General features: G+C 32.5%; 1 protein-coding gene across 1 annotated transcript in view; it reads right to left on the bottom strand.

The window, feature by feature from the left end:
• The window catches only part of Cals (calsyntenin 1), a 248623-nt gene that overhangs the window by 57782 nt on the left and 169912 nt on the right, over positions 1-20929 (bottom strand). The window contains exons 5-6 of the mRNA XM_087151032.1: positions 1093-1239; positions 593-784 (exon numbers count right to left, since the gene is read on the bottom strand). Coding sequence (XP_087007158.1) covers positions 593-784; positions 1093-1239 — 339 coding nt within the window. The remainder of the gene's footprint in view (positions 1-592; positions 785-1092; positions 1240-20929) is intronic.

Genomic DNA, 20929 nt, shown 5'->3' with positions numbered 1-20929 from the left:
AATTTATACTTGGCATCTCTTTAATTTGGAAATATTTTTTTTTCCTGGTAGAATAATAAATGTGATTAGAGATAAAAGTATATTTATACATAATTATTCATTTAAATTATGCTGCATATAATTTATTTCATGCTTTGAAAGTATCAATGATTTAAATTTATAAGCGCATTAATTTTTTGAAATGCTTCATTAATGATTTTCCTCATTTCAAGATTTTTGAGTTAGGCTACAATCACCCCTGAAGTATACAATATATAAGTAAGTTTAAGATTATACTTAATCAAAATTTTTGCTAATTTTTATTTCTAATAGGCAATTCCTAAGGAAAAACACGAATATACTGTAACATTTAGGAGGCCCTAGGCCTGTACCTCTCAGACCTTATGATAAATCAGGTCCTGTTCTCTCAATTACTTCGAATTACCGGAGTTCTATTATCTTTTAAAGCAGTAATCAGTTTTAATAAATCTAAAAATCTGAATACCCGATAATCTGAATCATCAATTACGACTCAATTACTTCGGATTAGATGGAGGATTTAAAGCATCAAGTTAATGACATAAGATAAAAGTTAAAATGAACAAGGACTAACCGCAGAGCTTTCTTTGAGATTCCACGGAGTAAGTGTCTCTATCACATCCTTTGCCAATGTGACGAGTGGCCAAAGATACCTTGGCGGCCACTCTATCCAGTTTGCAGGGCACTTCGCACAACTCCAGTCTGGCTTCCGGGAAAAGGGGTCTTCTACCAGAACCCGGTGTATACTCTATTCGTTCTCGTACTCCTGATAAAGGAAAAAAAATTGTTTATTAACGGCGGTAAACGGCAAAAAAAGATTCCATGAAATAAATAAATGTTAATAATTGCATCAAATATTGTCCTTAGATTTTCAGTGAAAATATCGGGTAACATTTTCTTATACGGAATAAGAATGAACAGAATTATCATCTTTCAATCTAAGCATAGCTGCCAACATGAATAGGAAAAAAATCCAGCAATACTTCGTACTGGATAGATACACTGCAATAATGTAGGAAAACCTTGTGTAGAGAACGAATTATCTCGTTTCTATGAAAAGAGTAAATGTCTTACCTTTCCAACCTATTCGACAGACTCTGTTCACTTTGATGTTGACAGTGGCCGGCTTTGATCGCTTCATCCCACAGTCATAGGCTACAACGGTCAAAATATGGTTGGGTGCTTCTTCCCAAGAAAGAGGCTCAGTGTTTTTGATGCGTCCTAAAAAATAAGAGAATATTTGATACAAATATTCTAAATATTTTAATTTATGCATGATAGCCCATCAACTTTTCAGATCTGATAAAAATTAATCATTTTTTATACATCAAGTGTTCAAGTGGACATACATTGAAAACAAACTGCTGTTCTTACACTTAACACGCAAATAATATTGTGTGTAAAGTGTTAAGTACTTGTTGTACTTAACACTTTATACAAAAATTATAGAAAAAAGGTTTTTTAAGCTTAAGGTTGTTTTTTTAAAAAAATTAACTGATTATTTTAGCGAAAACTCGCATTTTTTTCGAATATAGTCGCTATTTTAATTATTTATTATTGGTTTATAAATCTACGTCAGCCAGAGGCGATAAGATGGATTTAAAGAAATGACATTTTATATTAAGCTAGTTGTAGGTCAATATTTTTGACCCCTCTGTCTCTTTGTCACAAAAAGTTACACTGCACCATGTTTTAATACATGTCACGCAACATTATTAAAACATATGTTAGCAGTTAAAAAAAATACATGTTATGGATTGTACTTTAAATTCAATTTTTAAATTTAATTTTTAAACTTAACTTCAATAGCGTTTTTTATAACAATTGTGAGGATAATAATAATTCAAAATTAGATGTCTACAACCAATACTAATAATTAATAATTAGGTGTCATTAACCAATAATAATTAATACTTAAATATCTATAACCAATACAAATAATTAACAATTAGATGTCTCTAGTCAATGATAATTAAATGTCCATAACCAATAATGATAGTTAATAATTAGCTGCCTACTTATTTTGAAGAAAAAAAAATGTAAAACAAATAATATAAAAAAAACTATTTAGTTGATTTAATATATGTATAATTTAACTAAAATGTGGGATATCAATTTTCTTATTGTACCCACATTTCTTATATTTAGAGAGCGCGGTCTCGTCATTTGACTAACGTGTGTTTTCTTATATGTGGCCATGTAAAATTATTACTCAAAAAACGTTCGCCCGCCAAAACAACACGTGTGAGATAAAAACTACTTAGATTATTTTATGCACGTTATAATACAATAAACCAGAAATAAAAAGTATAGCCAAACCAAGACTGCCAAATTAGCGATATCTCTAAAAATTACAAGTACATACAGCAAAGTCTCGTTTAAAAATCCTAAAAGTAATTCCAAAAGACAACCCCAAACCATAAAAGTCATTATAAAGGACAACCCCAAACCCTAAAAATCCTTAAAATTTATTCTAAAGGACAACCCCAAACCCTAAAAGTTATTCTAAAGGACAACCCCAAACCCTAAAAATCCTAGAAGTCATTCTAAAGGACAACCCCAAACATCCTAAAAGTTATTCTAAAGGACAACCCCAAACATGCAAAAGAAATAAATGATAGAATAGATATCTTTACTTTCATGTTTCGATAAAAACAAATTCAAGTGTTCGAAAATATCGCCTCTTACGAAGAATAACTAATATTTGCATTATAACCGCAAATTCACTCAAAGGATTTTAAGGCATTTATTTATGCTTATTTCTTCGTCAAAATCGTCAACCGTCAATAACCAGGAAAGTAGCAACTAAAGTAATTTAGCACTGTAAACAACAACAGCGCAAAACATATTTAATTAAATAATGTAGTCAGTGCTCAATTTTTGAATATATTTATTTAAAAATGTTTGCGATTTTTACTAAATTAAAACCAGCTGATCATCCCGACGTATAACAATTCCCCTAGGAATTAATGACACAAAATCCTTCATGTTGGCAGCCATTTCTATTCAGAATGCCAATAAGACATTAATTAAAAATGCGCCACTTGATTATAATACTACATCTGAAGGGTTAATGACTGTTAAATACAGGAGAAGGGATAAAACAGCTTGCAATGGCAGAAATAAAGAAGTGCAGTAGCCAACATACACTTCAATGGTACAACAACAAGGGAGGTTATGGCGCTTTCAAGTCCTCTCCCAGATGATTGATCACTGGTTTAGATTATAAAGCTTTCCATCAATGTCAGGCAGTGTTAAGATGGCATGCCCATCTCTTTCTCTACTAATTTCATTATCAAATAGTCTTTTTTAAAAAAGTTTTGTTTCATTTTTGAGTACTTTAAATGAACTTAACTTGCGAATAAGTTTTCTTTGTTTTTGTTTATTGTTTAATAGAATGTTGTAGCAAGAACATGAACTTTTACATTAACTTTTCAGTCTTAAAATGGTGTTACCGCCGCGCTGCCTTTGAAGAATATTGTTAAAATGGCTGCCAAAAAGTTTCAAAGAATCGACATGATATAAAACTTGAGAAAAATTCTAATCTCCTCTATTTTTGCCTCTAAATGCTAACTAATAATAAAATATAATTTTATCGTTATGTAGCATCCATAACCTGAGAATTTTGATACCAACATTTTGAATGCTCAAAATAAATCCAGAATCATTGTGAATACTTTATTAATTTTAAATTATTGTAACTGGACTGGTACAACATATATTTTTCAAGTCTTCCGCATTCTACCTATGGTACTTCATACTGCGCATGCGCATCTTTAAACTGAAAATTCCTAACTTATCTCTAAACGGAAAATTCCTTACTTATTGTGAAACTGAAAATTCCCTACTTATCCCTGAACTGAAAATTTCCTAGTTAGTCAGGTAAATACATTTAAGAAAAAAAAAAGAAAAGAAAAAAACATCACAGGAAGTAATTGAACCGAATTTGAAATATTGTAGCCGCCTTCAAGCAAGAATATAATTTGTATTCTTTTACAGTGTATTCGTTTACAGGAAGAAAAAAAAAGAACGATTATAACATTCTTCGTGCAAGGCACTGTCAATGAAACAAATATAGCTTGCATTGTATGATGCAGTTTTCATTGAGACAATATGATAACAAAATAATTAATACCAGGCTAGCGAAAGTACGGTTAAAAAAAATAATAGTAAATAAAAATAGCAATAAAAGTATTCCAAAAATCCCCTCATAACTCTATTGAATATATTTCCACTTTTTTTCCTAAGTTGTTTTCTTACTAGCCTTTTTTTTCTTCGTCTAAGTACCCAAGTTAAAAAAGCAGGCCTTGGACGAAACAAACAAGTATGAAGTATAAGCTGTTTTAAATAGTACTATGAAAATTTACATATCCAGCAAAATAGGCTCTTCCTTAGTCATCTTCCTTCGCTTAGGCATGACCAACACATTAGCAATTGAGCTGAAAATTGAAAATTGCCAATATGGGCAAAGAAATGAAGTGTAAAATGGCTAATATCGGCTGATGACGGAATAATGGCATCATCGCATCATCTTACAGCAAGCAAAACAGACATAAGCAAAATGAAAAGAATTTTATTGCAATGCGGTACTGTTTGTCTAAGATAGGTATTCTGCCAGACATTCGTCTGGAGCTGTGGCGGTGACTATGGTAACGAGGTATGATTATTTTAAGTAGGGGTGCTGGGTATCTCTTTAGGACTGGTTTCGGCGAAAGAAAAGGAGAACCTCTTCATTGAAGCTACCCTCCCTAAAATGCCCTCTTCTTGTTTCCATAGCATCAGACTGCCGCAGACTTAGTGGCGGTCAGAGTACCTATCTTAGTCAAACAGTATATATATATATATATATACACACCACATTCTTTTTTTTATTTTTTATTAATTTGTACACAAGCCTTAAAAATATATACGTGCATTGTTTGTATAATGTAAATTAAGTCTATGCTTTGTAGAGTGCTGTAAGGAAATCAGACAATCAGAGCTAATTATAACAGAGGGCAAGGTACAACCAGAGCTAATCATAATCTTGCTTAGTTAAAAATAACTATATAACTGAGCGAGAACGGCACGTTTCATAATTAGTTAAATAAACAGTAAGTGTTTTGAAAAATTTAAACAAAAATAAATAAAAACATATTTAATGAATAACCATCCGAGTTTCGAAGATATTTATTTTCTATTTAATACATTCAAAGAAATAAATTAAATTTTTCAGGAAATATTCTCAAAACCTTTCTTTTACTTTAAAACTGGAAACTAAATAAAAGAAGTACATAATAACGTTTAAAAAATTCTCTTTTGAAAAATTCCATTTAGAGAAATAATAATCAGATTTCTTCCATTTTTTCCTTATTTTTATTTAAACTTAGGGAATCTTACTTTTTTACTTGGATACATTTTAAGAAATGATTTCGAACTCATTTTTTAAAATAATTTTCCCAGCTTAGAATCCAAAAAAAAAAGTTTCGAATCTTTCGATGAAAATTAATTATTTTTCTGATGTATAAATATATATATATGAAGAAAGTGAACGATTTTTCTTGAATAGTTATTTTCCTAATACGAAATAGAAAGCTGCCAGCTTTTTCCTTCCACTTTCTTATCGCCCCCACTACATCCCTTGTATCTTTTCAGAGAAATACAAAGAAAGCAAAGACTAACTCAACCGCTAAGCCCCATGAGCCGCTAAGACTAGAGCCTCACACGCTCTTCGCCAAATCGTTGCCATTCTGGCGGAAACAAATTACGTCCGAATGTGCAGACGAAAATGGATAGCTTTGATTGCTTTATGGTAAACGAGTAGTTTTAGACGTATCGTTTGTCCACTAATGCTCGAAATCTCTAAGGAACTTCCCCAGGGACAGGCTTAACATGGAGATTTCGCGAAATATATTCCGTTAACGGTATCTGTAACCGTATCGAGAATTTGCTACTGGATTGTGTTCCCGACCCTTCCAAATTGAGTGAATCCGGTATGGGGAAAGAGAGACTTCCCCAAACTCGGCGTATTAGAATTGACAGAGAAAGAAGCTTCTCGAAAAACATCTTTTGGCGGAAGCTTTTAGGGGTGGCATGCATTTTTAAACCGATTCAGATGTTCCTGTTTAGATACCTTCTAGCGATTTTAGGTAACAGCAGAGAATGTGCAGGGTGTAAAGCTCCCTTTTTTTTAAAAGCTCATTTTCTTTTGAATTGAGATGGATGGACGTGAAAGAAGTAGAATTCAACTTCTAACCTTGCTACCTCTGAAGTACAATGCATCACGAATTTCCTATAAAAAATTCACTACACTGGAAAAAAAGAGTTTCAGATGAAGCTCATCAGGAATACGAATGATATAAATCAGTGGAGGCGAATCCATGACTCGCGAATCAGATACTGACACAGAATATTATTAATCAAATTCAAACTACGCATAGGGATAACAAATCATGCATACCATAACACTTTAATATAAGAGAGAGGCTTAACATAACTGCTTACTTTTCAGTTGAGAAAAAAATAAATAAGCTAATCGATTTTATAAGGCTTAGTATAATTGTTTGTTTGAAAAAGAAATTTGTGTATTTGGAAGTTAAATGTTACAGAGAAATATTTAAAGCAGTCAAGAAGAGTAGAAGCAATTTGAAACACAATTGAGGGCACAGATTGTTGTATTTGGAAGTTAAATGTTACAGAGAAATATTTAAAGCAGTCAAGAAGAGTAGAAGCAATTTGAAACACAATTGAGGGCACAGATTGTTGTATTTGGAAGTTAAATGTTACAGAGAAATATTTAAAGCAGTCAAGAAGAGTAGAAGCAATTTGAAACACAATTGAGGGCACAGATTGTTGTATTTGGAAGTTAAATGTTACAGAGAAATATTTAAAGCAGTCAAGAAGAGTAGAAGCAATTTGAAACACAATTGAGGGCACAGATTTTAAATTTAAGCTTTAAGATACTGCTATTAGCTAAGCATCAGGATATTTAGAGCAGAGTTTCAACAAGCAGGAAAGGAAAAGCAGCGTAACCACTTTGGAACAAGTAAATTTAATTTTTGGAGCACTGAGAATCAAATAATTTTTATATATTTGGAGCAGCATAAAGCTAAGTAAAGTAACATTTTCGATCAGATTTGAGCATATTATGCTATACATTTCATACTTTATTTAACAGAGAGGAAAAAAAATCATTTACTAAATAAAAACAAAGTGTTAGAAACGCAACAAAAAATAACTTAATCACTACCCTAGCAGCCCTCACCAGACTCTAATTAGACTAATATTCACGAATCTTGGGTCAATAAGGATTCAAAGGGCGATTTTTTTTTCCATCTCAGAACAGAAATTTCGTTTTGGAGCAGTTTATCAGCAGTTTCCAACCCTGAATGAGAGTAATTATTGTTGTTTAGATTCAATGTGAAGAATGTCACAAGAACATAGCAAGCACAACAAACAGGCAGCTGCTGCGAGGAAACCAGAAAATGGCGCTAACATAGAAAAGCATAGAGATGAAGATATCATGCTTGGGCATGCGCAGTAGTGCAAGAAAGAACTTATAATTAAATTTAAAAAAGGGACATGAATATTGACTCGTAACAATATTTTCTCCTCTTTTATTTGCAAAAATGATATTTTTTTCAATCATTTTTCGTACGATTATGTGTTAAGACTTAAATAGTGAGCGAATGTGACAATATTTTTCCAAATCTCTGCTACTCATTAATTATATTTTTCGAGGATCAAAAATCTGAATCTGTTGAAAAAAATCGTACCTCAATTCAGATAATGTATGTTATTGTGTTCTATTTTGCAACTAAAAATATTTTTTTCAATGATTAATCTACTTATTCAAAGTCATTCCCTGGAACCATAAATATTGAGTCTTAGTTCGTATAAATCTGATCATCAAATCAAGTTTTTTAAGTGCTCCGTTTTGTTTTGCGTAATGCACATTAACAGTCATTAAGATTTATAGCCAATTATAACATCTAATTAATTCGACGTATTAAACTTTTCCCCCGAATAATCATCAATACTTTTTAGAAAGAACAAAATTTCTTTTGTCAGGATTTATAATTTAGAATGATAATGAGAAACAAATACCTTTGAAGAGGATAAAATAATGCAATGCATTAATGTCCTCCTTCATTCATTTTAATATCAAAGAATAAGTTGTCGAGAAAATGAAAAAAGTTTTTTCAGTTGAAAGAATTTAACTCTTCCTGGAACAACCTTTCTTACTTAATTAGATCGTTATCTCAGTTTACACTGAATGTACTTAAAAACCTGAATTCCGAGAATTCCTGCGAGTCGCTTTCTCTCCGTACAAGATAATATCCTTTTTTTTAATGTTATTTTTTTCATTATTTTTTGTTGAATTTAGTTCATTGAAAGTTATTTGTTTAATTACATTCCTCTCTACGTCCATCACTTTAACTTGAGGTCTCCACTTTTTTTTTTAAAATTTTATTCAGCCTTTCTTTTAGAATTAAAGATATGTATGGGCAAATTTTTTGTACCTTATATACTGAAGTAAAAAAGTCGTAAACGTAGAAGAGCTTTTTTCTTTTTAACTTTTTTTTTCATATTGAAACTATTTATTAAATTGTAACTCTGCAGTAGAAAATCTACGAATTTTTAAACGATTGTCACAAAGAAAAATTTTGTTGGTGTTGTTTTGAGATTATTTTTATATTTTGTTTAAACAAATGTTATTGATATATGCATTGTTAAAGCAATTTTTTTTGTCGTTATATTAAACCTTATGAATAATGTTTTTTTTTAAATGCAAAATGCATTTTTATTGATAAACTAGATGTACCCTGCGTGCGTTGCAACGCTTTCAGTTTGAATTTTAATTTTGTATTTAAGTGTGTAAATGAGATTTGCGATTATGATTTGAAATGAGAATTTGATTTAATGGTGAAAAAACTAGTGATAGTCTCAATAGTTAATTCTCTAGGATATCGTTAGTGCATTTTCAAACAGGCATGCATGGTGATGCACACGGACCATGAAACATATAAAATGTCTCCAAAAGGACTAACTATTCACTCAAAAGAGAGAAATATCAAATTTATGAAATATTTAAAGTTAAAAAAATGCGCAAAGATTGCGAAATAAATATTTTTGTCATACGATCGCCATATAGCAACCATGTTCAGGATTGTTCACATCATTCTCCCAAAAATAGCGAAATAGTATCGTCGGATACCACGTGATGAAGGCGGAGCCAAGTGCCAACTCCTGGTGAGCGAACTATACCAATGATCCGTAGCCTTGTAATTCAACCGAAGCCTTGTAATTTTGAGCCCAATCCAGAAAACAAGGGAACTCCCGGATCAAGTATTAAGAAAAAATTGCATTCCTTGAGGAGTTTTTGATAGAACTAACTCGAATTTGTGCTACACGGAGAAGAAAACCACGAAAACCTCCAACGGTGAGACTGACGGCAAGAGGACTCTAACCCATGATCCGTCTACCACTGAGAATATTTTTCATCAGCACTGTGGTCGGTGCGAGTCAGATGCGGAATTCGTATAGACCAGGCAACGCTGGAATTCTAACCCGGGTAACCTCATTAGGAAGCGAGCTCTCTATCCCCTGAGCCACCACGACTTTCTTTCTAATATTGCATTAATTAAAGTCATTAAATCAAAATAGAACGTAAGCAAATTATTTTGAACGCATATAAAATAAAAAGTATACATTTGAACACCTACAAAATTAAGTCAATAACCGTTAAAAGCCGATTGTTTCCTGCCCGTGTTTTAATATTTTTTTTATATCGCAATAAACTGTATAAATCTACACCATGGTATTAAATAATCGCCACCACGGCCTTCTTCCTAATATTGCATTAATTCAACCCATTACATCAAAATAGAACGCATGCAAATTATTTTGAAGGCATACAAAATAAAAAATATACATTTAGACACTTACAAAATTAGGTCAAAAACCGTTAAAAGCCTTTTTTTTCCTGACCGTGTTTTGAAATTTTACATCGCAATAAACAATATAAATCTACTCCATCGCGTTAAATAATCATCGATGGCATCATAGACACAACGACGGAACACAATCACCATCGTGTGATGATACGATGAGAAAAGGCCATTCAAATACTGTAGCACAATAAAATTGAGCCAGTATCAGTCAAAACTTACACAATCAATAGTTGTAGAAATTCCGGCAGGTGGCTTTTCCCGAAAATGATGAAGGAGAGTCTTAGGAAATTCGGGAATATTTTCCCCAGGATAACCCCGTCCTAATCTGGCCAATGTATCTTTGGAGGCAATTTCATGGTGCTTCTCAGATTTATGGCCTCGTGTGTGAGCTATTCCTCTTCCATCTTTATGTGATAATGAGAAACTGCACTCGTAGCTTTACGCGAGAACACGTCAATTTAAAATACGAGAGATGGAGTAATTAATGTAAATAAGAATGTTGTGCGTTAAAGTAAGTGTGGTGCATTAAAATAATTAGCATTATATGCTTTAGCGCTCCACATTACACGACATTCAAGAAGCATTTAAATGAGAAAATTCGATTTAGGCTTAGCAAGTTTATTTGTCTGAATAAAAAGAAACAATTGAAGTAAGGATTCACTTTAGGCTGATAATGAATAAAGTTAAACCAAGGTTAAAAGAGAACAAATGTTATATTAAGAGACATAAAGATTGTTTCGTAAAATCGTTATCTTTATAGCATTACGAAGCATCTTCATCTAGGTCAAAATACATAATGAAGGAAAGAAATTTAGAGATGCCAGAGAAATATATTTTTCTGCTTTTGTCTGTGTTTCGATACTGAAGAAGAAAATGTTTCATTATAGTATAGTACCGAAACGATTTCAGTAACATCATTCAGTGTGCTCTTTTTCACGTTGCTTTACCTTAATCAAAGAAGAGTTAACTTTCTGCTTTGCACTAATAATGAAACAACAATGTAATAAAAGGATGTGTTTCTGTACTTCGACACTGAAGAAAATACTTCATTATAGTATACATAGTACCGAAAGGTTTTAAATAACATTGTTGAGTGTGCTCTTTTTCACGTTGCTTTACCTTAATCAAAGAATAGTTTACTTTCTGCTTTGCATTAATAAAATAAAAACAAAGTAAAACAAAAATATGTGTTTCGACACTGAAGATGGTACTTTATTATAGTATAGTACAGAAACGATTTAAGTAACATTGTTTAATGCGCTCTTTTTCACGTTGCTTTATCTTAATCAAAGAATAGTTAACTTACCACTTTGCATTAATGAAGGAAAACAATGTAAAAAAAGGACATTGTATACACAGATATACGATCCTATTGGCATCATAATGAAGTATCTTCCTTAATGAATGTGTTTCTCTGTGTTCCGACACTGAAGAAGGTACTTCATTACAGTAGTAACGAAACGATTATTTTAGTAACATTATTTAGTGTGCTCTTTCTCACGTTGTTTTAGCATTATTCAAAGAGTTTTTGTATAACTAAAGTGAGCGAGCTATAATTAAAGGAGGAAAAATAATATTTTAGACAGACTTACAATCATTTTGGTATCATAATGAAGTACCTTCTTCAGTGTTGAAAAGTAAAATAAGGAGGAAAACTACTAAAAAATATACTTTATGCTAAGCAGTTTATCATAAAGAATACTAATACCTTAATGAGGCAAATGTCTAGTGCAATTAAGCTGCTTTAAACTCAATGTATATAAATGGAAGATGCAGTTATAGTCGTCAGCTGTAATAGCTTGTTGAATTATCAGACTGTGATTACTTTTGCTGAAATTTGCTAAAGATTTTTAGAGTGCCAAAAAAACGTTCAAATTTTCTATTTAGTTTTATTATTAAAATATTTTATGTTCAGAATTTCAACAAAAAGTGACAATGTTATAAATTATACGGTTTTTATCTTATTTTGATATTAACTTTTGCTCTGTGCCAGCATCAGGCATAAACAAACATATCTTCGTGAGAATGCAAAAAAAATATGAATTAGTTACAAAGTTAAGCATTCGCCACCTCACCAACTGCGATGAAATCTTATATTTGGCGAAGCAAATTGTGTTTTGGCGAATGATTGTTTCCACGGGAAAGAAAAAAATATATTCTATTTAACTCGATCCTCAAAATTACTCAATGAATTTTTCAAAACAAATCAGGGTTTTTTTTATTCGATTACAGTAATTTTTGGTAGATGTGCCGTGGTCCAAAAAATATAAGCCTGAAACAAACTACCGTAAAATAGTTTTCGATGGGGAAAAAATTAATCTTAAAAAATTGTTAAGATCTGCATTTGGCGAAGAATTTCGAAAATTGGCGAATACTTTTGATATTTGGCTAATTTACGGTCCAATAATTTGGAATCCGCAGCGCGGGGCCCTGCAAATGTAATAAATTAGATGTTCTTTACTTTAGAAATTAGAATGATTTTATTAAATAATTTCCCTTCACATATACAATAACAAGAAAAAGATTTAAGACGGAACCACCGATCGATCTTTAACGGTTAATTCGATCTTTAATGGTTTTAAAAAAATTTAAAAGAGATATTTTATTAAGTTTTAAAATATGTAATATAATTTAATATATATAAGTTAAATAATTGTTGCCATACGTTAAACTAAAACAGAATTTATTTAAATAATTTTTACATTATTTTGGGGTTGCCTTTCAAAACCAAGGAGTAAATGTAATTAATTTGAAAATAAACCTAATTGAATGATGATTTTTCAAATGTATTCATTTGCCTTTAAAATTTCATGTTTAGTTCAATAAAATACGCTTTCATAAATTAATTCAATTTATATTTAACATATTTTAATTAAAATATGTGAATATTCATTTTCCAATAAGGCTTAAATTGAATTTCATTTTGACTTAAGATATATTTTTGTGAGTTGTAATAAATGACTATTTAATAAGTCAATAGTGGGGCTATCGTGGACAAAAGCCTTTTTAAAAGAATTACTATGGAAACACTAAAAACTTTGTTATTCCAGATATAAACTCGAATGCAGGTAATTGTTCAAATTATTGCTAAAAAATACTTCCCGAGTTAAGGAAATCAAACGCAAAATAGGAAAATGTTAATGCAAGTACTAAAGACAGAAGAAAAACGTCGAAAACTAAGTATCACAATACTAAGCCTAACTATAAGCATATAATTAGGCCTAACTATGAGTATGTAATGAGTCCTGCTTCCTTATATCAGTCATACTTTTACGCATTTAATGATTTTCAGAACAAAGGCAAAAGGAAAACTGTAGGACACAATGAGTCTGACAATAAGCATAAACATCATTAAACTTTCCAACTTTTCTGACAGATCTACACAAATTCTCTTCAAAACACTGCAACGCAAGAAAATATATAACTTTCCTAAACCAACAAAGACCGACGACGTCTTCCATTTTAATCGAGGCAAACATACGCATACTCTAAAGTACCAGGAGGTGATTAGTACCCGAAACTTATTCTATCCTCAATTCCAGGCACCAGCGGGATTCGAAACGAGGAACATTTTCCTTTTAGCTTCCCTCATCACCGAGCTAAAGTGCGCCCTTGGGTAAATTTACGCCCCGGTATTTACGGTTTACGAAGCAGTAAAGGGAGCGAGGCTGTTTACTGAGAGAAATCGGGGCTAGTTTCTGAAATGGAATATGAAAAGAGAAGATGTCGTCTGCGGGCCGCCATCTTGAATTTCTCACTGTCATGGATTCTGCATCGTTTAAGGAAATAAAATTACTGGCTGGTGTCCTTTAATTAATGCCTTTAGAGATTTGCAGGAGCTGAAAGATTGCTTTTGAAGGCATAACAGGCAACCGAAAACCGATTTTCGGCAGCCGAAATGAAACACAAGGATGAACATGATTACGCAATTAACAAGAATGAATGGACAGATAGGTATTTCGGAAAGATTTACAAGAACGAGACTTAGAATTAAGTTTTGAAGAATTTATGTGAAAACAAAAGCCTCGGAACTGATTTTAACGATGAGGAATTTAATGCTGAATGGAAATTCTAACTTTATATTGGAAATAATTTTGTAGATGAAGGAATTCGTATGGAAGTATAGTAGAATAAAATTTAACGGAACAATTCTATAGTATAAATGTATAGGGCGGTACGCTCATATGCTATATGACTAATCATTAGTTTGATTTGTTTAAAGTAAGGTGTTTAATGATAATGTTTATATAGTTTAATTTATAATATCATTCTTAATTTATAAATTTATAGTTTATTATTTATATTTACCTAATAAAAAAGAAGGTTCTACGTTGAACCATAATATTATGCAAGTTTAGCGAACTTTAAAAAGGTTTCAAATTTAATCATATGCTGTTCCTGTGGAATCATAATATCGCAAATAACGTTTTAGATTTTATATTTACCTAATAAAAAAGAAGGTTCTACGTTGAACCATAATATTATGCAAGTTTAGCGAACTTTAAAAAGGTTTCAAATTTAATCATATGCTGTTCCTGTGGAATCATAATATCGCAAATAACGTTTTAGATTTTAAACATGTACGATAGTATAAGTAATGTTAACATGGAACCGCATGAAGATTGCAGCAAATTTGCACGATATTGTGGTTTATCACGTAAAAGCTTCATGCAATATTTAGTAATTTGAATTTCAATGCATAGTACTTCGTGAAAGGGAATCGTAAAAAATCAGTCACAAGCATTGTTTCATCAATTGTAGCAAATGGTATTACTGTTATAGTGATAATAGGTAGCCAGATAGCACCATTACCATATTAGAACCGTGGGATTTCACCGTGCGAGGAAGATGTGACACAGTCACAACTCAACTTAGTCACACGGTTACCCTGTTGAGACGTGTATGTCATACCCTTGTCACATGGTGACCCTGTGGACACGAAAATATGTCACAGTTTCGTCACTTCATGACCCTGTTGGGAAGTGAATATGTCACATTTTCGCCAGTTACCTTATAAAGGTAATGCGATTATAGGACTTATCGGTACTGTTATAGTGAAAATAGGTAGCCAGATACCACCATTACTATATTACAACCGTCAGACTTCACCGTGTGAAGAAGATGTGACATAGTCACAACTCAACTTAGTCACACGGTGACCCTGTTGAGACGTGTATGTCATACTCTTGTCACATGATGACTCTGCGGTCCCAGTTTCGTCACTCCATGACCCTGTTGAGACTTGAATCTGTCACATTTTCGCCAGTTACCATATAAGGGTGCTGTGATTATAGGACTTAGCGGTTTTTTAACGGATTAGAGCCATATACATTAAAGAGAAAATTTATAAATGCTTATTAACAATCTTCAACAATTGAAATTATAATTTAGAATTGTGTGGACTTAAAGGAAAACGAGTTGTTATATCAAGACAATAATTTTCATAAAAATGCTTTAAAAAAATACATACTTTACAACAAAACAAAAGCATTTGTACACGCCATGGTAACGGTAATAACATAATATTCCAGCTTACAATAAAGAAAAAAATAAAGTTGTAGAAAGTAAAAAATTGGAACTTTTTTAAATCCAATTTCAGGACAGTATTCGATTTTTAAACTTCTCCGTAACTGAATTTTTCCAAAATAATTTATTTACATCACGGAAAGAAAAAAAAATTACGAAGCAATTCTCTTGAAGGAAAAAAAAAAGTAAACGCCATAAAAATACTCAAAAAAAAATAAATAATATAAGATAATATTTGACTTAGTAAATCACATATCTGATGCAAGTAACCTGAGAATTTAATAAAATTTTCTTTTCTGAAAAATACCACCTTAAATTATAAACAGTTGATGAGAAAAATGTGTCTGAAAATCACTTTCCAGTTTTCCCGGGAGCTCAATTAAAATATTCCAGAAACTTCTCAATAAATTATACGTCTTCCTTCTGAGAAGGAAATCTGGAGCAAACATCTCCCAAATCCTCTTTTATCCTAGATGTCAAAAAGTTAAGTAAACAAATGGGATGAGGGGTTTCTACTTTTCAAGAAGGCGAAAATTTCAAATCAAAAATTCGGAGGAGGAAAATAAAGAAAAAGAGAGAGAAATTGTTTTCGGTTCGGCGTTTAGAGTTCCAGACGTATAAAATTTTGGCGTGAAAACTTAATCCTGTTGAATAAGATTAGGAAGGGAAAAAAATTTTGACTTTAAAAAAAAGGGGGAAATAAATAAAAAATTAAAATAAGCAGAATTAGAAAAACAAACGTAGATAAGGGAAAAGTTGTATTTAAATAAATTGAAAATAAAAAGAGGATTTTTTTTCCCTTTTCTGATGTTTATCTTTCCATCAAAGGGAATAATGTTTTGATAAGACGGCATGAACAGAATTGTCAAAAACAGAAGGTAGAAGTCTCATAACTAGAGGAAAAAAAATGCTTTTAAAAATAGCAAATAATGTCCTTTAAAATATCAAAAAATGTCCTTAAAAATCTTTTGCAACTTAACAAAAATTTCAATCAAAAAAGTCGATCAAAAAAAAAAAAAAAACAGAGATATCACCGCGTCAAAAAATGAAATAAATGAAACGAATTACGAGGACCGATACCGTAGACCCTCGGTGCATACGCAGGTTAATCGAAGTGGTCACCCATCCGCTTACTGACCGTAGGCAGTGATGCTTGACTTTGGAGTTCTACTGGGACTCGTGTCTTCACGATCGGTCGCCTGCGAGACTGGCCGCGATATTGAGCACGTTGAACAGTAATTACTGTCGTCATATCAATTACGACAAATTATTAAAATTATACAAATTAATTAAAAATTAATGCAATCTAATTGTAGTAAAATAAAAAATAAGAGGCAAATGTGTCACAATGTTTATATCTTCTTTGTTAGAAGCGGCGCGCCGTAAGATCTAAAGACCAGATGGAGATGAACTAGTATCTCAACATAGTCTTGATTTAAATGGGAATTCGGCATCTTTAAGATATTTTACTGCGCGGTGTGGATTCATTTTATAAATAAAGATTTCATCGCTATTCAACGGAACTTGATATATACGCGAAGAGCTAAGTTAAGTAGGTGAAAGAGAAATTTAGTGTTCTCAGAAACCAGATAAGCTTATCTCCAGATAAGATATAATTCTTTTTAAGTTTAGTCTCATAAGATCCTTTTAATTTTATCAAGCTAGTATTTTAGATATTACAAATATATTTACAAAACGAAATTTTAAAATTTTCTTAACATTACCAAAATAAACAAAACGGAGCTTGTTCCAAAATTAAATTATGACGTAGTAGGTAAACTTTCGGTGGACGGTTTTCTTCCACGAATTTGCATTACCCTGCTACATTGGCAGTAAATAAGTATGCTAATGGTTTAATTTGAAGTGAATATTTACACTACTGCTACTGAATTTGATTTTTAGATTAAAGAATTAATTGAAAGAAAGGAGAGGAAAAAAATACCACAGAATTTAATCAGCGAGTAGAAAAAGAGAGAAAAAGTAATTGCGATAACGAAATTCCGTGATGGCAATTAATTATTTTTTTCTCCTCTTACACAAAAAACGGAAAAACAGGAAAGAACGCAAGTCACGTGAAAATTAATTTCCGCCGATAGTTTTTTTTCCCTACCCTCCCGAGAGGAAAAGGCGAGAAGAAATTTTTTTTTTCTGTTTAATTCAAAAGGTTTCTCAAAAAAAAAAATTTTTTTTATCACCTCTTCTCCCACAAGTTTAGAGTAATAATGAATGCAAAATTAAAAATGCGTTCAGGTAGACATTACCACGAACATTAATTCGCATTTCATTTAGGTAAACCTATTTTCACACTTTCGTTTTTAATAAGTATAAAAACAGTACTATTAGAATAATAATGAATAAACGAATTAAATTTATGCTAAAAAGTTATAAATAACTTTAAATAGAAACTAATTAAAGATTTTTATATTTTTCTAAAAAATAAATTAAAACCTCTTTTAGAATAATTAGAAAACGAAAGTAGTTTTTTAAAAACATTATCCCTATTATTTTTAAATTCAAAACATTGCTGTATTTACTATTATACGCACACTAATTATTAGCTTATATGAGGAAAGAAAAATTTCGATTTTTTTTAAACCGTTAAATATTAACAGAATATATACATTTTTTTTTTAATTTATATTTTATTCAGTTATTTATTTATTTATTTTTTGCAGCCTGCGTATATTTACTGTTGAGCATTATTCGGTGAAATAAACAATATAAGCACCATGGTACACCCAGTCGATGTACCATTTCTTATAATCAGGTGATGCCGCCCCGCGATGGCTCAGGGGATAGAGCGTTCGCCTTCCACTGAGGCGAACCGGGTTCGATCCCCAGTCGATACGAATTCCGCATCCGACCACAGTGCTAACGTGAAATATCCTCAGTGGTAGACGAATCATGGGTTAGAGACCTCTTGCCGTCAGGCTAACCGTGGGAGGTTGTCGTGGTCTTCCTCTCCATGTAACGCAAATGAGGGTTAGCTCCATCAAAAAGTCCTCCACGAAGGCAAAATTTCTCCAAATACTCGATCCAGGAGTTCCCTTGTCTTCTGGATTGGGTTCAAAATTACAAGGTTACGGAGTTGAACATAAGTAGTCGTAAACCCATAAAATTGGGTTTACGATTGTTATAAAATAAAATATAAAAAATCAGGTGATTCATGGTAAAATCAATCAAAACAATAATGGTCAGAATAATTTTTGACAGAATTTTGTTTCGAAATTTAAATTCATCGTTGCGTAATACTACAGACACACCCTTACACTGGCAGTTAAATAGAAAAACTAAAATAAATGAAGGAATCACTCTATTCGCCATCTGGCGAAGTCATCTTTCACGTATAGCATTTTGGCAATGGACAACTAGTCAAATTTATATTTTGTGACGCAGTTAAGGTAACTGCTAAGTGAGCTTAAAACCAAAACGTAAATATTTTCCTCATCTTTGGTATAGTTTGTCTACCTTAAGAACTCCGCCACAAAGTCTGAGACTGTCTGCTGCTATGGAAACAAGAACAGTGCATTTCAGGGAGGGTAGCTTCTCTTCACTCTAGGGCTAACGCGAAGAAAAATAATCGCTTTTCTCGCCGACTCGAGTCAAAATCTGTCCTAAACAGTAACCGCACACCCCTACTTGAAATAGTTATACCTCGTTACCATAGTCACCGCCACGGGTTCAGACGAATTCAGACGTAAAGGAGTTCTTACTTTACTTGCGATCAACGTATTTAATGAGGTAAACATAAACATTCAAACGGAAACAGTTGAGAGGCTTCACTCCGTTCACGCTGTGTATTGGGTACACAGAGGAGACTGGAATGGGCGGCTTGATTCTGACCATAGTAAATTAAAGCGCAAAAGTTTCAGAATAACTTAAATGGGCGGCTTGATTCTGACCATAGTAAATTAAAGCGCAAAAGTTTCAGAACAACTTAAATGGGCGGCTTGATTCTGACCATAGTAAATTAAAGCGCAAAAGTTTCAGAACAACTTAAATGGGCGGCAAGTTATAAGCTAAGCTTAATAGACTTGTTTAAGATGATTATTAAATTAAGCAAGATTATCATTATTTAATTATTAATTAAATCCGTGACCGTGAATAATTGTGAACGTGTCGAATTGCCGGTGCGCTGCAATATGCGGAAGAGGAATGGTTAAATGCCCGTGGAGAATTGGGAACGCGTCGAATTGCCCTCATTTCATATAATGAGAAAGAACTGCCAGTGTGCCGCAATTTGCGGAGGAATGGTTGAGTGCCCGTGAAGAATTGTGAACGCGTCGAATTGCCCTCATTTCATATAATGAGAAAGAACTGCCGGTGCGCCGCAATTTGCGGAGGAATGGTTGAGTGCCCGTGAAGAATTGTGAACGCGTCGAATTGCCCTCATTTCATATAATGAGAAAGAACTGCCGGTGCGCCGCAATTTGCGGAGGAATGGTTGAGTGCCCGTGAAGAATTGTGAACGCGTCGAATTGCCCTCATTTCATATAATGAGAAAGAACTGCCGGTGCGACGCAATTTGCGGAGGAATGGTTGAGTGCCCGTGAAGAATTGTGAACGCGTCGAATTGCCCTCATTTTATATGAGAAAGAACTGCCGGTGCGCCGCAATATGTGAAGGAATGATTGTTGGGTTGTATTACGTGAATCAAGTGATTTCTTTATTGTATTATGCAAATGGAATTGACGGGTTTTAAGTTAGGAACTCTCATTTTACCTTTCGGTTTTTTTACATTTTAGCTCAAAGATGGCGCTATAATCGCAAAATGAAAATGGGGTACAAATTACTCAAAATGAGATATCTCGAGAAATATATTTCAGATCAATAAAATAAAAATGGATGCGTTAAATATAAAAAAGGAAAAAAAACTATCTATAACAATATAGTGAAACAAAGAGATATAAATAAGAGCGTTGGTCCCACATTCCAAAAACTTCCCAAGCAAAAGAATCGCGATTCAAAGGCAGACCACATATGAGAAAAAAAATCGGGATATAAAAAAAAGAAGAAAAATCCACCATTTCTCGTTCTGAAGTCTTCCAAGTTATTCCGTTTTTATTCGACTCCCTATCCTTCAATCTCCAATAGATTCGATCTTAGGATAGGCCCTTGGGAATTAACCATTCTTTGGGAAACGAAAAAAAAAAGAAAGAAAAAAAGAATCTTTAATTCCACAAAAGAAAAAAAAAAGAAAAAACACAATAAAAAAAAATCATTTCTTTGTGGCAGATTTTCCTTCAACCCGATATATATATATACTTTTTTTTCTCCCAAAGCTATTAGCAAAGGTCGGGCAGTTTCTTGAGTTTACCCCTATCCCTCCTTCAAGTTCAGTTGCCCAGCAGGAAAGGATTAGAAGGGTCTAATGGGGAAGTCGATGTTCTAGAATAGACATCCAATAACGCTTTTGTATTGGAAAGAATGATGGGGTAATATTGGAAAAAAGG

The sequence above is a fragment of the Parasteatoda tepidariorum genome, chromosome 9 (genome assembly GCF_982258835.1).
Source record: "Parasteatoda tepidariorum strain Cologne lab strain chromosome 9, Ptep-v5.0, whole genome shotgun sequence".
NCBI classification, from domain to species: Eukaryota; Metazoa; Arthropoda; class Arachnida; order Araneae; family Theridiidae; genus Parasteatoda; species Parasteatoda tepidariorum.
The sequence above is the reverse complement of the archived record's forward strand: the minus strand, read 5'-3'. Positions and strand labels throughout refer to the sequence as shown.